General features: G+C 61.8%; 1 protein-coding gene across 8 annotated transcripts; it reads left to right on the plus strand.

Annotated features, from left to right (window-relative positions):
* The first annotated feature begins 182 nt into the window (after nucleotides 1–182).
* Nucleotides 183–23805, plus strand: HCFC1 (host cell factor C1). Of its 8 annotated transcripts, none has more exons than XM_033849071.2 (26): nucleotides 183–1345; nucleotides 6782–6930; nucleotides 7088–7248; nucleotides 7811–8019; nucleotides 8931–9015; nucleotides 9522–9628; nucleotides 10692–10871; nucleotides 10954–11313; nucleotides 11552–11712; nucleotides 12213–12410; nucleotides 12781–13005; nucleotides 13096–13200; nucleotides 13604–13847; nucleotides 14143–14285; nucleotides 14435–14573; nucleotides 14714–14934; nucleotides 15548–16982; nucleotides 17181–17344; nucleotides 17875–18448; nucleotides 18887–19207; nucleotides 19405–19523; nucleotides 19619–19756; nucleotides 20087–20272; nucleotides 20879–21179; nucleotides 21601–21664; nucleotides 21895–23805. In XM_033849071.2, the coding sequence occupies exons 1-26, from the start codon at nucleotides 1153–1155 to the stop codon at nucleotides 21932–21934; spliced, it is 6222 nt and encodes a 2073-aa protein (XP_033704962.1). In that variant the 5' UTR covers nucleotides 183–1152; the 3' UTR covers nucleotides 21935–23805. The 8 variants fall into 8 exon arrangements, with proteins under 8 accessions (XP_033704962.1, XP_033704960.1, XP_033704964.1 ...); XM_033849069.2 differs by having other exon boundaries at nucleotides 184–1345; nucleotides 17872–18448; XM_033849073.2 differs by having other exon boundaries at nucleotides 184–1345; nucleotides 18004–18448.
* The last annotated feature ends 1432 nt before the right edge of the window (nucleotides 23806–25237 follow it).

Raw genomic sequence — 25237 nt, forward strand, 5'->3', positions numbered from 1 at the left:
AGCGTGCAGCGGCACCGGTCCCTCGCCGCGAGGCAGCGCGAGGTTCTTTTAAGAAGCCTCGGCCGGGAGGAGAAGCCTGCGAGGGTGGGGTGTGGGGGGAAACAGTGACGTCGCCCGACTCCGCCCCCTCGCCCGACCGCCGCCGCCGCCATGTTTAGTTGTTACTTCTTCACACAAGATGGCGGCTCCCAGGGAGGAGGCATGAGCGCCCTGCCGTTACCGCTCCTCCTGCCGTACAGTTGCCACTTCGGGGCCTAACTCTGCCTCTTTGAAGCGGCTCCTGTGGGAAGGAGTCATAAGGAGGGAAGCGAGGATCGGACGCTGCCTTGCGTTTGGTTTGCAGTGGAAGAACTGACCCAAGAGGAAGAGAATAGGGGGGAAGGGGGAGCTAGTCTCAAGATGGCGACTCCCAGGGCGGCAGGCGCAGCCTGAGCAGCAGAGGCGGACTAAAGGGAGACGCTCGAGACCTCACGAGCCGTACGGCGCGAGCCTCCGAGCAGCCCTCGAGAACTCAAGCTCGTTTCACTGGCCTCCGGCGCGCCTCTATTCTTTCCAAGTGTCGAGGCTGTTTAGGGAGCGGCCTCTGCACTAAGCGCTGGGCGGGGAAGCGGGACGGTCTCAAGATGGCGGCTCCCACAATTGTGGTCTGAGCTCCGGCGGGGCTGGGACAACCGCGGCGCTTGTGGCTCATTTCCACCCGCCCCGGAAGCCGGCCAGTGCAGGAGACTTGGGGAGGGTGTGGGAACCGGGCCGGGGCTCCGCCATTTCCGGCGGGGGAGGGCTACGATTGAGGAAGGGAGGAGAGAGAGGCGGCTCAAGATGGCGGCTCCCAGGGCCTCCCGCTCGAGCTTCTAAGTGGGAGCTCCCAGGCAAGTAGTCAGGGCGGCGGGACTCGGCGGCCTCCAGCTTCTCGGGTCTAGGCGCTCGACAGCTTCAGGAGGCTCTTAAGGAGACGTGGTGAGCGAGAAGAAGGGGAAGAGTAGAAGAGAAGGAGAATAGTTAAGATGGCGGCCTCCATGGAGCCGTTCACCGCTGTGTGAAGAACCGCTTCTCTGTGCGAGACGCCTTAGACGAAAGGGGGTGTGTGTGAGTGGAATTGGGGGCCTCCCTTCTCGCTTGGTGACTTTTTCCACCGCGCCCTTTCCCGGAACTATGGCTTCGGCCGTGTCACCCGCCAACTCGCCAGCAGTGCTCCTGCAGCCCCGCTGGAAGCGAGTGGTGGGTTGGTCGGGTCCAGTGCCCCGGCCCCGCCACGGCCACCGCGCCGTGGCCATCAAGGAGCTCATCGTGGTGTTTGGCGGCGGCAACGAGGGGATAGTGGACGAACTGCACGTGTACAACACGGGTGAGTGCAAAGCCCGCTGGGTTCTCGGATCTTTCCCTCCTCCCTTCATCTCCTCCCTCTCCCTCCTTTTCCCTCCCTCTCTCTCCCCTTCCTTCCCTCCGTCCCTCCTCCCTCTCTCTCCTTCCTCTGTCTCCCGCCTTCTCCTCCCCTCCCCTGCAGCCCTCTCCCCCGCCTCCTGTTCCCCCTCTCCGTCCGCACCGAGGTGCTACTTCTCCCGTCCGAGACGGTTTGCTCTGCCCGGCACCTCTGCTTTCCCTTGCTCTTTTTCCCATTCTTCCAGCCCTGATTCCCATGTGTTTGAGAGGCGCTTTTCATTATTGGAGAGGAAGCCTGTACCCTGGCTGGTGAAGGAGCGGGGGCGGCTCCCGCGGCGGTGACTTCAGACAGACACCGTTACCCCCGCCAGGCGGGCGGATGCGTCCCTTTGGCGCAGAGTCCCACCCCCTTCCTCCCTCCTCCTGCGCCTGGTCCGCTCTTCCTCATCTCTGGTGCTCTTTCGGGAGAAATGACAACTTCTAGATTACAGATTAGGTCGCCGTCTCGAGAAAAGGGGCAGAGTTGAGCAGCGTAATCCCGACCTGGGGGAGGGGGGCGGGCTGTGTGCTGCGCTGCGTAACCGTCTCCTGGGGACCCACAGGTCAGACGACATTGCTGCTTCCCTCTTGCAGCGTTGACTTCTCCAGCGTTTCTCTACAGATTTCATGTTGTCTCGATCTGGGATCCTTTGATGTAAGAGATGAATTAATTCCAGTGATCCCGCAGCAGGCTGAGGAGGTTCCCCTGCCCGTTCTCATGCCTCCCCCAAAGCCCGGGCCTGGTTGGTTGGGAGGGGCAAGCAAGGTGCGGTCATAGCTGGAGGCTGCGGTGCGCCTCTGCCTCCGGGTGCTGCTGCCGTGCCGGCTCGCCTTCGGCCTGTTGCCTGGTGTCCCCGCTAAGTCTCTAGGGCTTAGCCGCATCCTCCTGCGGCCCCCTCCCCCTTGGCGGCCACTTGGCCAGGTTGATACACCTGGCGCCTCCTTGGGCCCGAGCTGCCTGTTGAATGGACGCTGGCCCGCAGGACCTCGCCTGGCCCGGAGGGAGGGGCTCGGCGGGCGTTTTCGCCGGGAGCGGTGGGCCTGGGTGCCTTCCGGTCCAGTCCCCAGCCTGAGAGGTGGAGGCGGGGCTGCGGAAAACCCCCTCCCAGCTCAGGCAGCGTGCTTTGAGGAAGCTCCCCTCCGCAGCTCGCAGTCGCGTTCGGGTCAGCCGCGGCCAGGGGCCGGCTTCCAGCTCTTTCCCCCGCGCCATCTCATCTGGCGAGCTCCATTGGCCCCAGAGCCATCCTGTCCGAGGGTTCTGTTGGTACGGTGTCCTCGGGCCTGGGCACCTTCTTCCAGCTTTGAGGTTGCTCTGGGATAAGGTGTTGGTTGGAGTGCTGAGGGTTGGAGCTGGGCTCTCGGTTGGGTGCTCCCCACCGCCGCCTCCCCCAAGGCACAGAGTTCAGTTTTCTCTGCATCTTGTAGGTTGTTGACCCTACAAAGTTGACTTTCAAGAGGCTGGTGGGTTGCCGGTGACCCTTCACATTGTGGGTCTGAGCACCTGTTGCCTCCAGTGAGGCTGGGCTGGTTGGTGGTGCTCTGTGCCAGCTCAGACAGCTGCAGCGGCAGCGATTAGCCGGGTAAGGTAAGGCTGAGGGGCAGGGCTGTTTTTAGAGAGGCCGTTGCCCTGAGCAGAAGCTCCTAAACTACTTGGACCAACTTCATTCTCGTAAGGCCTGGAGCAGGCTCCTTGGCAAGGAAGGACAATTTTAGAAAGTAGGGCAGGGGCCTAATTACCATCAGCTCCAAAGTCCACTGCTTCCTGGGGCCTCTGCGTATTCATTAGTTTATTAAAATGAATCGAGCCCTTTGGCGTTAATTCATTCCCCATCTGCAAGGGTGTGTTGTATAGTAGAGGATAGCCAGCCTTCCGAAGGGCTGCAGCCCTGGATTCCTCCAGGGTAGCAGTTTGGAAAGTGCCCTATGAACTCCCTCGGTGACTTCTCGGGAGAGCCGTTAGCTGACCCAGCTCCCCTGTCCTCACCGAGTGTTTGCTATTTGACAGAGCCTCCAGCTCCTACTGTTCTCAGAAAGACAGGCTTGGTGTTGCCTCTCTCCCACCAGCCGTGGCACAGATGCGCAGCATCCTTAGCTGCTGTCTTGACAGCCAGCCTCCTGCTTACCTTGGTTTTGGTTTGTTTATAAATTTATTTCTTTCTTTCTTTATGGCTGCGTTGGGTCTCCGTTGCTGCGCGCGGGCTTTCTCTAGTTGCGGCGAATGGGGCCTACTCTTCGCTGTGGTGCGTGGGCTTCTCATTGCAGTGGCTTCTCGTTGCGGAGCACGGGCTCTAGGCGCGCGGGCTTCAGTAGCTGTGGCACTCGGGCTCAGTAGTTGTGGCGTGCAGGCTCTAGAGCGCAGGCTCAGTAGTTGTGGCGCACGGGCTTAGTTGCTCCGTGGCATGTGGGATCTTCCCAGATCAGGGCTCAAACCCATGTCCCCTGCATTGGCAGGCGGATTCTTAACCACTGTGCCGCCAGGGAAGTCCCTTGGTTTTGTTTTAAATGAGGTCAGAGCATACTCTCTAGTGCTTTTCTTTCTGCAAGATGAGTGCTCAGAGAGACTCGCCCTTCGGAGAGAGTTCCCCGTTGCTAAGACAAAGGGCTCCAGGGGGCACGTGCTTGCCTCGCTGTCTTGGTCAGCTCAGAGATCGGGGCGGTGGGGGGGGGGGTGACGGGGCTGGGGGTGGCAGGTGTGCACTTGAAGGGTGTGTGTGAGAAAGTGTGTGTCCTTCCTCTTTGGTGGCTGTGGAACACTTCACAGGCCTTTGGGAGATCTTAGGGTAGCAACTGTCCTTGACCTCGGGGAATTTTACTTCAACAGCAAAGCGGATTACTCGGAGGACCCGGCCCTGACACAGTGGGGTGCGCCCTGGTGAGGGGAGGGTGTGGCTGGTTGCCAAACCAGTGGCCCAAGGCTGGTCTGCCTCAGTGGTTCTCGAATGTCTGCAACTGATACCACCGGAAAGAGCCTTGGAAAACATCTAGTGGAACTTCCTTGTTTTTGCACATGAGGAAATTGGGGTCTGAGAGGGGAAGTGACAGGTCCAGGGTCACCCTGCTGGCTGGCAGTGGAGTCAGGCAGAATACAGGCCGTCACCGAGACTGTCGGGCTGTCTCGCCCTTCAGTTAAGGGGTGCGGGCCACCACCTTGGAGACACCTCCCTGTTCCTCTGTCCCTGGAGCTAATTGGTCACTAAATTGAGCTTATCTCAAACCCGTTCCCCCTCCGTTCTGGGTCCTTCTTGCTCTCACAGTCACTTCCTGCTCGGCCCGGCGGCTGGTTTCACTTGTCGGGAAGTCCTGTTCAGCCTTCAAGGCCCCGCTCCCATGTCACCCCTTCTGAGAACCCACCCCCACCCCCACCCCCGCTTCGAGCCTCGGCCGAGCGGGAAGGCAGCTGCGGGGGGAGGGGCTCGGCCACCTCCCGCCTCCTGGGTACAGGCCTCCCTTCCTCGGCCCCCCTCGCAGCCGAGAGTGGCGACAAGCCCAAGCCTAGGGAGAAGGAGGGACCCGGAGGTCGGGTCATGCGCCGCCCGCCCCGCTAGATGAGCGAGAGATGACATGATTGGGGGCAGCTGCCATCTCAGGGTAGAACTGGGACTGTAGGTGATGTGAAGAGCGGCAGGTTCTGGCTTCAGACCAGAAACTGTGCCTCCTGACAGACTGCTCCTGATGGCAGTGCAGAGAGCCCCTGCCCTGCCTGGAGGGCTCTAGAATGAGATCAGCCCCTCTTGGGTGCTGTAGAATGAGCTGTCAGGACGTCACAGGTCCCTCTAGCCCGGCCCGCTGAGTCAGTGGTGGCATGTGACGAGAGAGCTGCCGTTTCCCGTGTAGCCTCCTCCCGGCCCTCAGGTGGGCACCTAGCAGTCACTTTAAGTCGGTGACAAGGTTCTCATCTGTGTGTGTGTGTTTGGCCCTGTGACCTCGGGTAAGTTACTTCCACTCCTGGTCTCTGTTCCTTTGTCCACGGAGGGAGGCTCAGAGGTCTGTGGCGGCTTCAATCCCGGGAACTTGGATGAAGCTCCTTCCGGGCCCCGCGGGAGGCCATCTCCCCCAGTTCGGGCAGGGCTGATGGCTCCAGCCTGGAAAGCTGCTGCTCTTCTTGGTTTGTCTTTGCGCTGCGCGGTAGGACGAGGTGGAGCGCGGGGGTCTGGGGCCTGGGCGTGCAGAGCAGGCAGGGGACCCGGAGGCCCGCTGGCTGCTGAACTGAGGACGGGACCCACAGCCCACTGCAAACTAACGTGTACACTTGGGAAGCGGCGAGCCGGGCGCCTTTACCTCGGGAGGTGTGGTGTGTTTTTGGCGGCGGGGTGGGGCAGGCCTCTCTGCCCAGCTGCAGGTAGAGTCGGGTTACCCAGCCTGGACGGGGTCAGGGACCGGGTGCACCGTGCTGTCCCGGCTCCTGTCACGCCCCCACAGGGGCTCTGTTCGCTCCCAGATCCGTGCCCTGCCCACTGGCCCCTCAGTCCCAATTCACTTGCCTACGTTTGACCAAAAGTGATCGAGGGGCGTGGAATCAGATTTGCAGTCGGCTGCCGGTTTGGGGTTTTCGGAGAGAGTGTGGTGTATGTTTTAGGGGATGGCCCTTCAAATAACATAGGACAGAAGGCATCCCTCACAAGAGGGCAGCGTTTGCCCCCGGACTTTTCCAGGAAGACCTGGCATGGCAGACGTGAGGGCGGTGGCCCAGGAGGGGCAAGGATGCCAGGCAGAGCAGGGGCAGGTTGGGAGCTCCAGCCCGGCTAGAGGCGATGGGCTTTGGGCAGCTTAGTTGGCACTGACTGCCGCCACCTCTGCCCGTGTTCTGGAGGGGGGAGGGGGTGGGCCCGGGGGAGGGCTGCTCCGGACCGTCACCCGGGAAACAGCAGTAGAGATTGATTCGTACCCCCATGGCCCTCCCCAGCCTATACCGCAGGCTGCTGCTCCCAGCCTGCACTGGTAGCTCTTTTGGCCACTTAGAGGTGCAGCCACGGGCCCCTGGACGGTATTTTGGGTGTTAGACGTTTCTTTCCGATGACCCATAGAGTGGCGGGAGGTGGCCACATCGCCAGAAGCTGACGAATTTTCTTGGTCAGTGACTTCCTGCTTTTTAAGACGACCGTGATGAGAAGCAGGGTGATCACAGGCTGTTTTGAGGTGGCCTCTGAGGCCAAGGAGTTTGGAAGATGGCTTGGATAGAGGGCTGGCACTTGGATGGTAAAAGGAGAAAGTCCCACATCCTTGGGAAGAGAGGCAGTGCCTCAGCCCCTCCTTTCTTAGACTGTATTTTGAAGGCTGGTGGGTGTGGGGAGGAAGAGGGGTGGAGGTTCTGGTTCTAGGGGCTCCCGAGGAGTTCTGACTTCTGCTAACTTTTGTTCTCCAGCGACCAACCAGTGGTTCATCCCGGCCGTGAGAGGGGACATCCCTCCTGGATGTGCAGCCTATGGCTTTGTGTGCGATGGGACTCGCCTGCTGGTATTTGGCGGGATGGTGGAGTACGGCAAATACAGCAACGACCTCTACGAGCTCCAGGTAGGCCCTGGTTCTTGGGGCAGGGGCGGGGGCAGGCCCCATGTCACCCAGGACCTTCTCACTCCCTTCAGGTCCCTCCCTCATCAGCACCAGCCCTTCCCTGTGCGGCCAGTGGCCGGCTCATCCCCGATTTAATCACTGGGTCTTCATTTTGCAGGCAAGCCGGTGGGAGTGGAAGAGACTCAAAGCAAAGACGCCCAAAAACGGGCCCCCTCCGTGTCCTCGGCTCGGGCACAGCTTCTCCCTTGTGGGCAACAAATGTTACCTGTTTGGAGGTCTGGCCAACGATAGCGAGGACCCCAAGAACAACATTCCGAGGTGAGGCTTTGTCCTGTTCACGTGGAATCCCGTGAAGGCGGGTGCTTGCTCACATAGCAGCCAAGCCTGCCGTACCAAGTGCCTTTCCTTTGTGAAACGAGGGTGGCACTGGATGCCCTCTAAGGAGCTTTCTAACCCCGAGGAGGCCTCGCGGGAGGAGGGCCAGGCCAGGAGGTAGAAACCCACCTTGCCTTGGGCTGGTTCCTGCTCCTCAGACCCAGTTTAGAGCTGGCGCTTTGCTTCTCAGCATCTGCTGCCTGCAATCTTCGTGATGGTTGTTGTCCTTTCTGAAGTTTGGAGGTAGTCCTGAGATGGTGCCCCCTTTTCACCCGGGAGGCCCTCATGTCACGCCCAGCTTCGTGTGCAGGGCAGACTGGCACACCCCATCCGGCTCTTCCTCTTCTCCTTGCTCTCCTCCTCTGGAGCTTCTGGTAGCCCCTCCTTCGGGGCGAAGGTAGAAGACCTTGGGGTTCGCACAGCCTCAGCCCCCTTTGTCTCCCCAGGAGTCCACTGTTCACCCATCGAAGCCGGTGGCCCGCCATAACTGACTGTTCTTCTCCAGGTACCTGAATGACTTATACATCCTGGAACTGCGGCCAGGCTCTGGAGTGGTAGCCTGGGACATTCCCATCACTTACGGCGTCCTTCCCCCACCCCGGGAGTCCCACACTGCAGTGGTCTACACCGAGAAAGACAACAAGAAGTCCAAGCTGGTGATCTATGGAGGGATGAGTGGCTGCAGGCTGGGGGACCTCTGGACGCTGGATATTGGTAAGATGTGGGTGCGGCGGCTCCAGTAGTCTTGGCGCGAAGCTGGTCTGCTGGGCGGCCGGTGTGGGGTGTTGAGTTGGGGCTCACAGGGAGGGGAGTGTCCCGCCTAGCCCTGTACTTGCTGCAGGGTCAGGATAGGACCCATTTGGGGCTGTCATCTTTGCCCCGAGCTTGTGGCGTTGCTTGAAGAAAGAGCAAGGCTCGGTTGGCTGAGTTGGTCTGCTGTCTTCCAGGAGAGTGAGGGGAGAGGGAAGGGCCTTTCTAGAATGGAACTGTGTAGATGAGGTAGCACCTGTCCCTGTCGACTTGTCAGTGGTCAGGCTGTGCCAGGAGCGGAGCCCCCTGGTCTGTCACAGTCAGAGGGGATGTACAGATGCCCTTAGAGCCGTGGGGACTCCTCGGGCTGGTCGGCAGGTGGGGAAGCGGGAGCGGTTGAAAGGAGTTCAGGCTTTCGACCTGAAGAAGGCTGAGGGGAGAAGGTGGCCGACCACACATGTCTGGAGGGTTAGGTGGTCCTGTGGGGCAGCATCGGTGCTCGAAAGAAACAGTGTCTCGGGAGCAGAATCCCCAGCAGCAGCAGCTCTGTAGGTGGCGGAGGCGGTGTGGGAGAGAGTGCGTCTTGCCGGGAGTCAGAAGGTGCGCCCGCCGCTCCTACCCCAGCCCAGGAGCGGTGCTGGCTTGTAGTGGGTGCTCAGTAAAAGTTCAGAGGATGGTAAACGCAGCTTGGGAAATGCCAGCACCTGGTGACCGGAGGGCCTCCCATGGGCTGTAAGGAGGCCAGGTATGGATTCTTGCGCTGGGTCAGCACCTGCCTCCCCGCACCTTCCCTGTGTCCGGGGCACATCCTGTGGGTCAGAGGGCCCGTGTCCGACCTGGTATGGGTAACCTTCCCTTCCCATTGCTTTGCACAGAGACTCTGACGTGGAATAAGCCCAGCCTCAGCGGGGTGGCACCTCTTCCTCGAAGTCTCCACTCGGCTACGACCATAGGAAACAAGTGAGCAGCCAGCCACGGCTTTTCCCTTCCTAGCCCACCCCACCCCCACCCCCACCCCCACCCCCACCCCCGTGGGCTCGCAGTTTCCTTCCAGCAACCCCTAAGGCCTGAGGAGACCTCTTTCTGGCTGGGCTGGCGTTCGGCAGCCCCGTCTTTCCATTATGACCCTGGGGGACTGAGAAAAGACAGAGGGTAGAGGGGCACAGACCGTCCTCTCCGCCAGCAGCTGAGTGTTTTTGTCAATGCCAAAGTCCCAAAGTGAATATAAGAACGATGGGGACTGAGGTGAGCTTTAGGTGAGCTAAACCGAGGCTCCACATACTGGAGGTGACACAGTTCTTGTGAGGGCTGAGCCACCAAGTAGGAGAGGGCCACGTCCAGAGCTTCGTGCGTCCTGGGGAGAGCTAGAGGACCAAGTGTGTTCAGAAGTTTCTGGATGGAAGAGGTGGCCTCTAGCTTGGCACCTCCTCTACAATCCTCTCCTACTCTTCCCTCCCTCGTCCCAGAATGTACGTGTTTGGTGGCTGGGTGCCTCTCGTCATGGATGACGTCAAAGTGGCCACACACGAGAAGGAGTGGAAGTGTACCAACACACTGGCTTGTCTCAACCTGGGTATGGCCTCCTCGGGCTTGGGCTCAGAGCGGCCTCCTCGGCCTGAAAGCTGTGTGGGGAGCACAGGGAGCCGAGCTGCTTCTAGGCCGTGCCTCTAGAATCCGCCAGGAGTAGCCAGTGGCCCAAGTGCTCTGAGGGACGCTCCTCCTTTGCGTCTTTTGAATAGGCTCTTCCTACCCAGCGTAACCACGCAGAGCATCCCTCCTGTCTCCTGTTGGTGGTTTCTCACCCACCCTGCAGGGACTTTGCTATATACACGAGCGTTGCCTCTAGGTTCCTTTAAAACCGAGGAAACAGGACAGCGGCCTGCTCTACGCAGTGCGGCCCCTGACCCTTGCATTTACTCTGTCCTGGAGACCATCCCATCCCTGCAGGGCGAGTGGCCTCATTCTTTTGAATTGCTCTCGTGGTGTCAAAACTTGCACCAACGCTGCTCGTGAGTATCCTCACACCATTCTCGCCAAGTGCAGTTGTATTCAAAGAGGAAGACCTAGAGGTAGACTTGCTTTCAGAGGGATGTTGCTGTACACACAGATGCCCCTGGCAGTGTTTGCCAGGCCGGTAAACAGTTCGCTCTTTGCGGAGCCCGGTAGGCACTTGACTCTCCCCATGGGCCAGCCCCCATTCCCTCCCCTGGCTCACCCTGAGCCCTGGCTGCACCAGCACGAACATCAAACTGCCAGGCACCCTCTGGGTTAAGTTTGCCTTAATCGTGAGTGAGGGTATGTATTTTTCCTCGGATCCTCTTGTCACCTTTTCTGTAACTTGCGTTCCTCTTCACCCATCTCTTTCTAGAGGCTCTTGTTGTTGCTTGATGTGTGAGAAGGGAAACCTTTGGCTGTGTGTTTCACATAGTTTTCCCAGTTTGTAGTTTGTGGTTTATAATTTTTTACGGTCTTTTTGCTATGTGGAGTTGTTTTTGTTTTTGTGTTTGTCTTAATTTAGTAATCTTTGATGACTTCCTGGTTTTAATTCCCCATCCCTGACAGCAAAAGGCCAAAGAGCCCTTGGGGGTTGTCTATTCCTCTGCCCCCTACTGACCTCCACATCCTGCCCTCCCCAGATACCATGGCCTGGGAGACCATCCTGATGGATACGCTGGAGGACAATATTCCCCGGGCCCGTGCCGGCCACTGTGCTGTAGCCATCAACACCCGCCTGTACATTTGGAGTGGGCGTGACGGCTACCGAAAGGCCTGGAACAACCAGGTCTGCTGCAAGGACCTCTGGTACCTGGAAACGGGTAAGGCCGACCGGAGGAGAGCTGCCATGCCCGTCCCTGAAGTCTCTGCTGCCGCCTTCTCACCAGCGGTGCTCTCTTACAGAAAAGCCACCGCCCCCGGCCCGGGTACAGCTGGTACGAGCCAACACCAACTCCCTGGAGGTGAGCTGGGGGGCTGTGGCAACAGCCGACAGTTATCTTCTGCAGCTCCAGAAATATGACATTCCTGCCACGGCTGCTACTGCCACCTCCCCTACACCCAATCCAGTCCCGTCTGTGCCTGCCAACCCTCCCAAGAGCCCTGCCCCAGCAGCAGCCGCGCCTGCTGTGCAGCCACTGACCCAAGTAGGCATCACGCTCCTGCCCCAGGCTGCCGCCACCACCCCAACCACCACCACCATCCAGGTCCTGCCGACGGTGCCTGGTAGCTCGATCTCCGTGCCTGCCGCAGCCAGGACTCAAGGTGAGCGGGGGCCGGGCTCTCAAGGGCAAGATCCGGCCCACCAGGGGGTCACGTGCCCGAGTGAGGACCGCTAGACAGACGGCACACCTGGTGGCCATTCGTGCAGGCTTGTGGCCAAGTGGTGGCGGGGGACCTCGGTCCCGACCTTGGAGGCTGTCACTGAGGGTGTCTGGAAGGGCCAGATTTGAAGCACAAGCAGGTCACAGAAGCTGTTCGCCTCTGCCCCTTCTCTTGCCAGGTGTCCCTGCTGTTCTCAAAGTGACCGGTCCTCAGGCTACAACAGGAACCCCATTGGTCACCATGCGACCTGCCAGCCAGGCTGGGAAAGCCCCCGTCACTGTGACCTCCCTTCCCGCAGGCGTGCGAATGGTCGTGCCTACGCAGAGCGCCCAGGGGACGGTGAGAAGCTAGGGCGGGGCTTTCCTGGCGGTCGGTAGTGCGCTGGCGGGATTCGAGTCCCGCTCATCCTGCGCCCGTAAAGCGCTGATGAGGCGACCACTCGGCACTAACTTAAGGGTTAATAAGCTCATGCCTCAGAACCGCCCGTCTGACCTCAAGGGCATTTTAAATGTGTATTTTCTTGTCCTGGAGCCTGAGGGGAGGATCTAGCCAGCTGGGGTTTGACTCAGCCCCCTGAGGAGAGAGCTGTATCTGTCTCCGTGGTCTTTAGGAAAGATCCAGAACTACTCGTAACTCTTGCTGCCAGGTTGCTGTGCCTCATCAGTGGTAGGAGTCCACGTCTGGGGTCAGTAGAGCAGGGCCCAGCAGTCCTGACGCTGAGAGGTGCCACTTCAGGGCGAGCGAGCCAGGCGGGTTCTGGTGAAGGCCGTGGAGCAGGGAGTGTGGTGGCCGCGGGCCTGGCACTCCCTGTGGGCTCACACTCCCTGCGCCTGCTGCAGGTCATCGGCAGCAACCCGCAGATGAGTGGCATGGCGGCGTTGGCAGCCGCGGCTGCCGCCACCCAGAAGATCCCTCCTTCCTCGGCACCCACGGTGCTGAGTGTCCCGGCCGGCACCACCATCGTCAAAACTGTGGCCGTGACACCTGGCACCACCACCCTCCCAGCCACTGTGAAGGTGGCCTCCTCGCCAGTCATGGTGAGCATCCCTTGGGCCTGGTTCTCAGCCTTGGGGCCGGGGGCTTCTGGGCACTGTGATCAGACAGCGGTCACTCCTTCCGGGCTTTGGACCAACCCGCAGAGGCTGTAGGTCCGTAACGTGTTTGCTGTGGGCTGTGGAATAAGCTGATAGCTATAGGGGTGTGGCAGCCTTAGGCTAGACTTGCTGGCCCAGTGTCCTCCCTTGCTTTGCTAGAGGAAAGGTAAACCAAACTGAGCTAGGGACGCACTCACTCATGCACGCATGGGGCAAGGCAGGCTAGAGTTTTGCTGTGTGCGCACCCCCGCCATTCCAGGCAGAGGCTGGGGTGCTCTCTGCCCCGCCCACCACTCTTCTCTGCTCCCTCCAGGTGAGCAACCCAGCCACTCGCATGCTGAAGACTGCAGCCGCCCAGGTGGGGACGTCTGTCTCCTCTGCCGCCAACACGTCCACCCGCCCCATCATCACAGTACACAAGTCGGGGACTGTGACAGTGGCCCAGCAAGCACAGGTGGTGACCACAGTGGTGGGTGGGGTCACCAAGACCATCACCCTGGTGAAGAGCCCCATCTCTGTCCCAGGAGGCAGTGCTCTGGTGAGTGATGGGTGCCAGGAGAGCCCAGCCCAGGCCGTGCCCTTGACTGGTCTCTGGATCACTCTTTGTGCTCCATGTCTTCCTTTTCAGATTTCCAATCTGGGCAAAGTGATGTCAGTGGTCCAGACCAAACCAGTTCAGACTTCTGCAGTCACAGGCCAGGCGTCTACAGGCCCGGTGACTCAGATCATCCAGGTGAGCTCGTGGGCTCCAGACTGTGACACAAGCAAGAGTGGGCGCTGGCCTGGGGTTAGAACTCGCATCCCTGGCTAGACATGATCCCATGAACACTGATGGCACAGAAGGTCCTACTGCTTGGTAGGACCTGTCACCCTCGGTCTTCAGAATACTCTGAGCTGCCTGGGCTGCCAGTGGAGACTAGCCAGACCAGAGTCACTGTTAAACTTGCCATTCTTCTAAAAAAAGGATGGATAGATATATATGGGTATAACTGAATCGCTTAGTTGTACACCTGAAACTAACACAACATTGTAGATCAGCTGTGTTTCAGTTAAAAATTAAAAAAAAAAAAACATTTCTCATCTTGACAATGATGCCGGTTCACCTCACCCCGTCTTTGCGTGTTTTCCCCTTACAGACCAAAGGGCCCCTGCCAGCTGGGACTATCCTGAAGCTGGTGACATCAGCAGATGGGAAGCCCACCACCATCATCACTACCACGCAGGCCAGCGGGGCAGGGACTAAGCCCACCATCCTGGGCATCAGCAGCGTGTCCCCCAGCACCACCAAGCCCGGCACGACCACTATCATCAAGACCATCCCCATGTCGGCCATCATCACGCAGGCGGGCGCCACGGGTAGGGGCCTCCTCCAGCGTGCTGGTGAGGGACCATGTCAGGAGGGAAAAGGCAGGCAGATGGAGGGCGGGCTGCGACGTGTTTCCATTCTGGTTTTCCCCTCTTTTCCACCCTCTCCCTGCCTTTTCCTTAAGATAGGTCGGGAGGTAGCAGGGGTTACGGCTACAGTTGGTACTTCTTTGTTTTAATCAAGGGGCAGCAGGAGTAACTGCTTGAAAGGGGGCCCAAGAGAAACGGGACCCGGCAGCAGGCCCGGGTGGGAGGCCGGCGCTGTCCCTCGTGGCCCAGCCTGAAGCCAGGCTGCCCCCCTCTCCTCCAGGTGTGACCAGCACTCCCGGCATCAAGTCCCCCATCACCATTATCACCACCAAGGTTATGACTTCCGGAACTGGAGCCCCCGCCAAAATCATCACTGCTGTTCCCAAAATCGCCACTGGCCACGGGCAGCAAGGAGTGACCCAGGTGCGGCGTGCCTGGCCCTCTCCTCACCCCAGGGTCCAGTCCGGGAGCACAGCAGGCCACGTGGGTCTTCCCGTGGGGCCTGGGAGGGCCAGCGCAGGGTCTGGCCAGCCCACATGTGATGTGAGGCTGCTTTCCTCTTGACATCCCAGGTGGTGCTGAAGGGAGCCCCCGGCCAGCCGGGCACCATTCTCCGCACCGTGCCCATGGGCGGCGTCCGCCTGGTCACCCCCGTTACCGTCTCCGCTGTCAAGCCGGCTGTCACCACGTTGGTCGTGAAGGGCACAACAGGTGTGTAGGCCGCGGGGGGAGTGGGGCAGAGTCAGGGTGCACCCCGGCCCCGCCTGCCCAGGGAGAAAAGCTGCCGGGAAGGCGGTGCCAACAGCGGGCTTCCTCCCACATCCCACTCCCGCCTCCCTCTCTGCCTTCAGGCGTCACGACCCTAGGCACCGTGACAGGCACCGTGTCCACCAGCCTCGCCGGGGCCGGGGGCCACAGCACCAGTGCCTCCCTGGCCACACCCATCACCACCTTGGGCACCATCGCCACCCTCTCGAGCCAAGTGATCAACCCCACTGCCATTACCGTGTCGGCGGCACAGACCACGCTGACGGCGGCCGGTGGGCTCACCACCCCCACCATCACCATGCAGGTAGGGCAGCCGGGAGAGCACGTGGAAGCACGGGCCCAGCCTGAGGGTTCCGGTCTCCACGTTGGGGCCACCCTCTCCAGGCTTCCTTCTGCTGCCATGTGCAGCTGGGTCCTTTTTTTCCCTCCCGTGTGTGGCACCCGTAGGACGGTTTCCCTGTAGCCACGTAATTGCGATTCTTAGTCACCGTTCGATAGCGTGTCGTGCTGAGATAATGTATTTCAGCCATTTTTAGTGTTTGAGCGTTAGGCTTTTTCTTTCGTGATACCGTAGAGGGTACGACAGTTCATTTTGGGGTGCATATAGCATCTTTCTCTTCGTACGTTGTAAGCTGAATTCCCGGTGAAGTGGTGAAGCGTCTGTGGCTGGCCTTGGTACAGCCTGGGGTCAGCAGGGTTCCCAGCCCAGGCCTCCCCCCCGCCCAGCCCCTTCCCAGTCCCTGTGGCCCTTGAGGTGATGCAGTACCTCTTCCTTGGTTCCTGAGAGAGTCAGTTTCTTGGGGTCAGAGGGTGAGCAGGTCCTGGATTTGCCAGCTTTGTTGCTTTAGGAGCCAAGCTGGTGGTCCCAGCCAGCGTAGGGGATGCTGTACTAATTTCCCATCTGGCCTCTCCCCCAGCCTGTCTCCCAGCCTACCCAGGTGACTCTGATCACAGCGCCCAGCGGGGTCGAGGCCCAGCCTGTGCACGACCTCCCCGTGTCCATTCTGGCCTCGCCTACTACAGAACAGCCCACGGCCACGGTCACCATCGCTGACTCAGGCCAGGGTGACGTGCAGCCCGGCACTGTGACACTGGTGTGCTCCAACCCGCCCTGCGAGACCCACGAGACGGGCACCACCAACACAGCCACCACCACCGTCGTGGCTAATCTCGGGGGACACCCGCAGCCCACCCAGGTGCAGTTTGTCTGCGACAGACAAGAGGCAGCTGCTTCTCTCGTGAGCTCCACAGTGGGCCAGCAGAACGGCAGTGTGGTTCGCGTCTGTTCCAACCCGCCGTGCGAGACCCACGACACGGGCACCACCAACACGGCCACCACTGCCACCTCCAACATGGCTGGGCAGCACGGCTGCTCCAACCCGCCGTGTGAGACCCACGAGACGGGCACCACCAGCACGGCCACCACCGCCATGTCGGGCATCGGAGCCGGGCAGCGGCGAGACATCCGGTACACCTGTGTGGCAAGCACCGTGCCCGCCGTGGTCCGGGTCGGCATGGCTGCCGGGGCGTCAGAGGGAGCCCAGGGCTCTGTCAAGCCCTCGTGCCAAACCCGCCAGACCGGCGCGACCAGCACCACCATGACTGTGATGGCCACCGGGGCCCCATGCTCAGCTGGCCCGCTCTTCAGACCAAGCCTGGCCCTGGAGGCTGGTGGCCGTGGCGCCACGCTCGTGCAGTTGGGCCCTCTGAGCACCCAGGTCAGGCCTGGTGGTGAGGGTAGCCCCCTAGCTGGCCTGGGCCCGCTGGTATCTGTGGGGCGCCAGCCGGAGGCGCATCACGCCCACACGACGTACACCGCCACCACGGCCCGCTCTACCGTGGGTGCCGGGGAACCCAGTGAGGTGCAGGGGATGCCCGCGCTTGGGTACGAGAGCTCGCCTGGCGCCGCTGTGACTGTGAAGGCCCTGGAGGCACTGCTGTGCTCCTCGGCCACCGTGACGCAGGTCTGCTCCAACCCCCCGTGCGAGACCCACGAGACAGGCACCACCCCTACGCCCACCACCGCCACGTCCACCGGGGGTGCGGGCCAGCCAGAGGGTGGGCAGCAGCCCCCGGCTGGCCGCCCCTGTGAGACGCACCAGACGGCTTCCACCGGTACCACCATGTCAGTCAGCATGGGCGCCCTGCTCCCTGACGCCGCGCCCTCCCACAGAACCCTGGAGTCCGGCTTGGAGGGGGCGGCACCGCCCGCAGTTACCCCCCAGGCTGGAGCTTCATTGCTGGCTCCTTTCCCGACGCAGAGGGTGTGCTCCAACCCACCCTGTGAGACCCACGAGACAGGCACCACGCACACGGCCACCACCGTCACCTCCAACATGAGTTCCAACCAAGGTAGGTGGAGGCGGCCAGCCTGGCACCCGTGCTCCCCGGGGCCCAGGCCCCAGCAAGAGGCCTTCGGTTTGATTCCGCGGAGCTCGGTTTACTAGCCTGGGCGGGTCCTCTGGGCGATGGTGTCCCCTGCTGGCAGAGCTGGGTGGAAACCCTGCTGGAGGGGGGCCTGTCATCCCGCTCTCCGCTTGCCCCCCGCAGACCCCCCGCCGCCTGCCAGCGACCAGGGAGAGGTGGAGAGCACCCAGGGCGACGGCGTGAACATCCCTGGTTCCAGTCCTATCACGACAACGGTGTCCTCCACGCTGACACGGGCCGTGACCACTGTGACACAGTCCACACCGGTCCCGGGCCCTTCGGTGCCGGTAAGAGCCCCCGGAACGCCCCCCTCTGTCTGCCTCCCTGTTGCCCACCGCACTTCAGGCCTGCGCTGTTCCAGGATTGGACACCAGGTGTCGCTCTCGCTCCAGGCACGCGCCACTCCTGGTTCCTTTTCCAGACCATAGAAGGGCAGCCTCGTGCCTGACAGGGCAGGGCGCAGGAGACCCCCAGGCTTGGTGGGTGTCTGGTGGGCGCTTTTCTTTCTGTAGCTGTTTCCTATGGCTTGTTACTCGGCTGTCGCCTGTAAGAGTGGCACAGCGGGAGTCTGAGGGCCCCTTTGGCGAGGCCGGGAGACCTCTGTGAGGATGGGGTAAAATTGGCCGGCAGGTCGCGGGTCTCCACTCCTCTTGCCACGCCCCCCACTGCTCAGTGACCTACTGCCCCTGCTCATCAGATGGGGTCGTGGCGGCCCCTGGGGAATGCAAATCCTGGCCCACAGGGAAAGATGAAGGTCTGCCTGGTTCTGGCCTCCCGCTCCTTCCCTCTGACAGGGGCTTCTCTCCCTTTCTAGAAGATCTCATCAGTGACCGAGACTACCCCAGGGGCTCTGACCACCGAAGTCCCCATCCCGGCCACGATAACAGTGACCATAGCCAACACAGAAACTTCTGACATGCCCTTCTCTGCTGTTGACATCCTGCAGCCCCCAGAGGAGCTCCAGGCCTCTCCAGGGCCTCGCCAGCAGCTTCCGCCGCGGCAGCTCCTGCAGCCTGCCTCCGCACCCCTGATGGGGGAGTCCGCCGAGGTCCTGTCAGCCTCCCAGGCCCCCGAGCTCCAGGCCGCCGTGGATCTGAGCAGTACGGGGGACCCGTCTTCAGGCCAGGAGCCTGCCAGCTCAGCCGTGGTAGCCACTGTGGTGGTCCAGCCGCCACCGCCCACGCAGTCCGAAGTAGACCAGTTGTCACTTCCCCAAGAGCTGATGGCCGAGGCCCAGGCGGGCACTACCACCCTCATGGTAACGGGGCTCACCCCCGAGGAGCTGGCGGTGACTGCTGCCGCTGAAGCGGCCGCCCAGGCCGCGGCCACAGAGGAAGCCCAGGCCCTGGCCATCCAGGCCGTGCTCCAGGCCGCGCAGCAGGCCGTCATGGGTAGGTGCTGGGGTCACGGTAGGTGGCTTACCCCACTGTCTTTGGTTCAGGGTAGGTGGGAGCCCCGAGGGGAAGACGGACTCCTCGGGAGGAGTGAGGAACCGGGGTTCTGGAGCCTCCCTGCTGGCAGCCCTGGCTGGCGGGCCCCAGTGACAGCCTGGGAAGAGGAGGCTTGTTTCCCGCCAGGGCAGCACGCCGCAGACTTGACGGGGAGGGCAGGCTGACTTGGGCGCCCAGGAAGGAAGCGGGCTTTCTCGGGCGGGGGAGGGCAGGGTAGAGGTGGGCCGGAGACGAGGTCCGAGAGACAGGCTCTGAGGGCCGGCACCCCCCAGGGCACCAGGGCTGCCCCTAGCTCCGGGAGGGCGGTGACCATGGGTAGCCGGGGCTGGGCTCTCCCACCTGCCGCTCCTCCTAAGTAGAAGTCATCTCCACCTGGAGCAGGCACCGGGGAGCCCATGGACACGTCGGAGGCGGCGGCCGCTGTGACGCAGGCGGAGCTGAGCCACCTGTCGGCCGAGGGCCAGGAGGGCCAGGCTACCACCATCCCCATCGTGCTGACGCAGCAGGAGCTGGCCGCCCTGGTGCAGCAGCAGCAGCTCCAGGAGGCGCAGGCCCAGCAGCAGCAGCACCACCTCCCCACGGAGGCGCTGGCCCCTGCCGACAGCCTCAACGACCCGACCATCGAGAGCAACTGCCTCAACGAGCTGGCCGGGGCTGCGCCCAGCACCGTGGCACTGCTGCCCTCCACAGCCACTGAGAGTGAGTGGGGCCCTGCTCCCCCAGGGAACTTGGTTGATTGCGGAAGAAAGTCTCGGGGCGGCGGTGGGGGTGGGGGGCGGCGCTGGTCCCGGGCCCCTCCGTGCAGAGGCGGGCGTGTCCTCTAGCCTGCGGGAAGGGCTCCCACGCAAAAGCCAGGTCTCCGGGGCCTTTCCTGTTGATGCCATCTTTACTCCCAGGCCTGGCTCCGTCCAACACGTTTGTGGCCCCCCAGCCAGTCGTGGTCGCCAGTCCCGCGAAGCTGCAGGCCGCGGCTACCCTGACGGAAGTGGCCAATGGCATCGAGTCCCTGGGCGTAGTGAGTCTGGAGTGACGGGGACTCGGGGGTTGGGGTGCAGCATTTGGGCCCCGAGGGTGGAGGGCCTGATCTCTTCTCCCCTCTCTGACTTGCAGAAGCCAGACCTGCCACCCCCGCCCAGCAAAGCCCCCGTGAAGAAAGAGAACCAGTGGTTTGATGTGGGGGTCATTAAAGGCACCAACGTGATGGTGACACACTATTTCCTGCCACCTGATGACGCTGCTCCGTCGGACGTAAGTGTCCCCGCGAGCTGAGACCCCCGGGTGGGTAGGGATTTATCAAGCTCCCCGGGGGCATGCCTGTCTTAGGGCTGCCCCCCTCTCTCCCTGTGACCCTTGAAGTGGCTGTGAAGCCCAGCCTTGGCCCACCTTGCCCTGTCCCCGCCTTGTCGTGCAGGGGCTGCCGTGGCTGCCCTTTCCCCGGCCCACCCACCCCACTGTGTGGACCTGCATCGTCCCCAGGGTAGAAAACTCCTCTGCTGGCCCCAGAGCCACACTCCAGCAGCCCTCTCACGTCAGGCACTTCCGTGTCTCCCTTCCTGTTCGCCCGGCCTCTTCCCGCAGGACGACTCGGGCGCGGTGCCGGACTATAACCAGCTGCGCAAGCAGGAGCTGCAGCCTGGCACCGCCTATAAGTTCCGCGTTGCCGGGGTCAACGCCTGTGGCCGGGGGCCCTTCAGCGAGATCTCAGCCTTTAAGACGTGTCTGCCTGGCTTCCCGGGGGCCCCCTGTGCCATTAAAATCAGCAAAGTGAGTCTTCTTGCCCTGGGATCAGCCTCTGTCCTCGGCTGAGTCCGTGCACTCAGCGCTCTCTTCCGTGCTGGCTTCCGGCAGGGGTGACTCGGGAGGGGGCCCCAGGGTGCGGGCAGAGCCAGCTGGCTCTGCGGTGAGGCTTCTGGTCCTGGCTCTGTCGGCAATGGCCAGGGAGACAAGGGCAAGTTCCTCCCCGTGCCCCTGCCACCGCCTCCCCCTTTTGACACACTGTGTGCTGTGCTCCACGTGCTCCTTCATCTAATCCTTAAACCCCCGATGAGGAGACTGAGGCGCCGAGAGGCTAAAAGACGAGCCACATGCTAGGTGGCAGAGCGGGGCTGGGAAGGCTGCTGGAGTCCCGTTGGTTGTATCGTGCTGTTGCGTCAGGCTGCCTTCCGGGTGGGGGCAGAAGAAGCCATCTCTTTGGAGCTCCTGGAGCTCTGCTCTGAAACAGCTTTGTTGTGTTAGGAGGAGGGTGAAGTATGAACACTCAGTTCCGGAGGCTTCGAAGCATTCTAGGCCCTCTGTACCCGGGTGGCCGGGGTGGGAATAAGTCACAAGGCTGAAGATGGCCCAGCCTGATCTCTGCCCCCTCGGTTCCAGAGTCCAGATGGCGCTCACCTCACCTGGGAGCCGCCCTCTGTGACCTCTGGGAAGATCATCGAGTACTCGGTGTACCTGGCCATCCAGAGCTCGCAGTCTGGGGGCGAGTCCAAGAGCTCCACCCCGGCGCAGCTGGCCTTCATGCGGGTGTACTGTGGGCCCAGCCCCTCCTGCCTCGTGCAGTCCTCCAGCCTCTCCAACGCCCACATCGACTACACCACCAAGCCCGCCATCATCTTCCGCATCGCTGCCCGCAACGAGAAGGGCTACGGCCCAGCCACGCAAGTCAGGTGGTTGCAAGGTGGGTCTTGTTCGTTGGGCTCCTTTGGGCAGCTCTAGGGAGAGGTTGGGGGATGGCGGGGAAAAGCCCCGCGAGCGTCGCCGGGACCACCCGGCTCCAAGCTGGACTTGGGGGCTTTGTATTCTGGGGCGGGTGATGGCCTAGGGCCCTGGGTAGGTGTCTTGGAGTGGAGGGTTACTCGCCTCATCTGGGGGTGCAGAGGAAACTGCTCGGGGCTGCTGGGGGCGGGAAGGGCTGCCGAGACCGGCAGCAGGAGGCATGGGGTGGGGAGCAGAGGCCTCGGGCTGCTCCGTCAAGAGTTTGCGCGGGGTTGGGGGGGCCACGGGCGTCGTCCCCGCTCTCGTTCCCTCAGCTGCACCACTGGAGTCGTCTCACCCGCGTTGCTGAGCTGCTCACTCACTGTTGGCCTCTTTCCTTTCAGAAACCAGTAAGGACAGCTCTGGCGCCAAGCCGGCCAGCAAGCGGCCCATGTCCTCTCCAGAAATGTAAGCGGGGAGTGCCTTTGAAGAGCCTTCTGAGGCCAGGGGTAGGCGGATCCCGGGAGGAAGGAGCGGTGGGGACAGTAGGGCCCGCCTTCTCCTTAAGCGAGGGGGGCTGCTTAACCGGGCACGACGCCCCGCTAGGGCCCAGCCAGAGCCCCCGATGAGTCCCACTCGCTTCACCGTGGGGACCCAGCTGACGCTTTTCGCTTTGCCTTTGCCTCCCGTCTCCCAAGGAAATCCGCTCCAAAGAAATCGAAGGCAGACGGTCAGTGAGAGGCAGCTGCCCTGCGCCTGGCTGCTTCTCCAGACCCCCCTCTGCTTCAGGACCGCCGCCCCGCCCGGGCCTGCCCGCCCCGCCCACCCGGCGCTCACTTTGCCCTCACGAGCCGCCACACCGGCTGCCCGTTCTCTCTCCCTCTCTCTCTCCCTCTGTTTTAAAAATAATCTCGAGAAAGCACATTTTACCATTGCTGTGGGGAGGAAGCAGAAGGCAGATGTGGAAGAGCCCCCCTTCCTCTCCCCGCCCAGCGCCTGCCAGGGGACCAAGGCCCCAGGAGTGGGGGGTGGGCGTGGAAGCCGAGGAGAGGTGCCCCCCTGGGCCCCTTCCCCCGCCTCCGCACCCTGAACTGGGTGTCTGTCTGGTTCTGTTGCATTTTCTTCCATTAGTGTTTCCCGACACCCGCCCGCCCTTCCGCTTCTCCCACCCCGCCCTGCCTGGCACTCCCATGGGAAGCTGACACATTTTCTCAGAGGCCTTCGTACACCCACCTCTTTCTCCCTCCCCTCTTCTTTCCCATTTGAAAAAAAGAGAAGAAAGAAAAAGAAAGAGGTGGAGAAGGAACCCCGTGGTGGCCTGAGCAGTGTTCTGTGAAAACCTCCCGACTCCCAATTGGGGCGTAGAGTAGCCGCCCACGGAGCCTGGCTTCAGCCTGTCTGGGGTTGGGGCTAGGGGCCACATCACCAACTGCTGCATTTGTTGTATTTTTTTTAAGTTGAAGTTGACGGAGTTAACATTTTTATTGTAATTTTAGCCTTAGCGTGTGGGGTTTTGTCCCTTTTTTTTGTTGTTGTTGTTGTTGTTAGCTGTGTACAGAATGTGTATCTTTTTTTCCCCCCCTTTTTTTTAAACTCTTTTTCTCCTTGGCTAAGCCTTGGCAGGGATCTTTCTGGAGGAGAAGCTGGGGCAGCCAGGGTAGGAGAGGCATGGGATCTCCCCTGTGGGCCTGGTGTTTGCTGCCCAGCCCGGTTTTCTCTTTCTGGCCCCTGTCCTCTGCCCCTCTGCCTGTCCCCAGGCCTCTGGGACAAAGGAGGGTGAGCCGTCAAACCTCACTCCCCACGGGCAGTTGCTCCACACCTAGAGGGAGCTTCAGAGTCCGCTAGAGCCCGAGGTCAGTCAGGTTGCTGAGGAGGATGGTGTGGAGGTGGGGGCCGCGGCCTGACAGCCAGTCCTGGGGCCACAGCACTCTCCACGACCCCCAGGCTCGCTCCCCGGCATGACTGCTTAGAGCATCCAACACCCACAACTGCCGCTTCCTGCAGCCGCCCTCTCTCGGCAAAGCTGGTGCATGATGGAGGGGAGCTTGGCCTCAGAGGCAGCCTGGGAGGGCAAGTTGTGTGGTGCCACTGACTCTGTGAATTTACAGTGCAGTCCCCAAGCTGGGCCCGTCCTCCTGGGCCAGGCTTGGTGGGCTTGGGGCTCTGCTTGGAATGGCTAGTGACAGCTTGCTGCCCCACACCCAAGCTTTAGGCAACGAGTGAGACTTGCAGGCGGGTCGCACAGAAGGATTTGAAACGACCAGCCGGTCTCTTCAAAACCCCTTTCTCTGCCCTGGAGACGCAGCTGTGGCCGGGGGCACCCCAGCCTCTGCAAACCCCCGGCCCTGGCCCACGCCCTCTGGGGCCTCTGATTTGTTGTATTATAGTATATTTCGCTGTGGAAAACGTCATGTTTAGTCACCTTGGAGCCCACCGCCTGGTCCCGTTGTTTCCCCCCATCCCTATTCCCGAGCACCCGTTGATCTCTTGTTTCTGGAAACAGTAAGCTTGTTCATCTAATGTAGAGTAACCCCCGTGACTCAATATTACCATAGTGCGATGTCGTTTTGTGCTATTTTGAACAATTAAAAGACTTTTTTTGAAATAACCATCTGCCGTCTTGCTGTGTCTGGGGCTCCCACAGGAGGCTGCCTGAGGTGGGGAAGTTGGGCCCCACAGGGCTCACCAGAACCCTCAGGGAGCCTCTTGTTCGCGGGGCCTGCTGTGAGCGGGATTCTGCTTCTCCATTGGCTCCCGTGTCTCACAGTTCTGTGGGCTGTGACCTTGGCACTGAGCTACACTAGGACCAGGTTGCCCACAGAAGATCCCATGATGGCGGCCAGAGCGCAGGCTACAGGCCAAGGGGCTCCCTGGACACGTGTTGCCGATTCCCTGTGTGGAGACCAGGTCACCTTCCTTCTCCCCAACCAGCGGACAGGGGACTGGGTCCAAGGCCTGGCAGGTCACCAGCCGCCACCCTCCTCGGACGGTTGGCCAGGGCCGAGCACCTGCCACTGAGCGCTCACAGACCCCGGAGAGCCCCTGGGATGTCAGATCTGCAGGAGAGCCCGGCGTCAACCGAGGGGTGGCTCCTCCCGTCTGGTGCTCAGTGGGCGTTGCCCGAGTGACTCCTTGTCTGCCCTTCCTGCACACGGGCCAGGGCCCCCAAGGGGGGGGGGGCAGCAGAGCTTCTGTTGAACCAACTGTGACAGTTGCACTGTTGGGGTGGGCTGCTATCGCTAGGGTGGTGCCGTACCCAGGGTAAGACGGGCAGAGGTCGTCCTCAGCGTGGACCAGACGGGAGCTCCGCAGAGCGCGGGGTGAGGCGGCCGAGGCTCAGCACAGCCTTGGTGCCACGCGGGGCAGAGGGGAGCACCTCGCTGCGGGCCCCGCACTCTGACAGGGATCCGGGGCCCCTGCCTCATTCCCCGCTCTTGGCAAGTCGCTCTGGTACCAAAAGCCACCTCCTCCCTCTCTAACCCGCGGACGCCTAACGGCGCCTCGCCCAAGAGGCCCCCCAGAGTGCGCCCCTGTCCCTGGTACTCCCTCCGCTGGAAGCGCGGGGTCTCATGAGTGTGGGGTCCTGTCGGGCCTCCACCACACCGACTCTGACCTGACTCAGAGCCCAGGCGCCTCACAGCTCTTGGAGGTTGGCGGGGACAGAGGCCCAGGGAGAGCGGCAGGCACGTGTCCTTCAGGCTAGAGCAGGAGAAGGAATGTGCAGGGGTGGGGGGTGGGGGGATGCGGGGCAGCCGGGGGAGGGGGGCCCACCTGGGGGACTCGGGAAAGAAGGGGCCTGTGCAGATCTGCCAGACACATGGTACGCAGTTCTGTGGATGCTCACAGCGTGGGGGGGAGGGGCGCCAGGTTCCTGCCGCCCACCCGTCGTCCCTCTGCTCACTTGCACGGCTCTCTGGACGGCCAGGGCCACGCTGCTGGTGTCTTCAGCACCGGTCTCAAAATACTGGGCTCCAGCCCCGCACAGGGACGGGAACGCCGCCGGCTCTCACCTCGGGATTGGGACCCAGGGCTGGGGGCCAC

This window comes from Tursiops truncatus, chromosome X (genome assembly GCF_011762595.2).
Source record: "Tursiops truncatus isolate mTurTru1 chromosome X, mTurTru1.mat.Y, whole genome shotgun sequence".
Classification (NCBI taxonomy): domain Eukaryota; kingdom Metazoa; phylum Chordata; class Mammalia; order Artiodactyla; family Delphinidae; genus Tursiops; species Tursiops truncatus.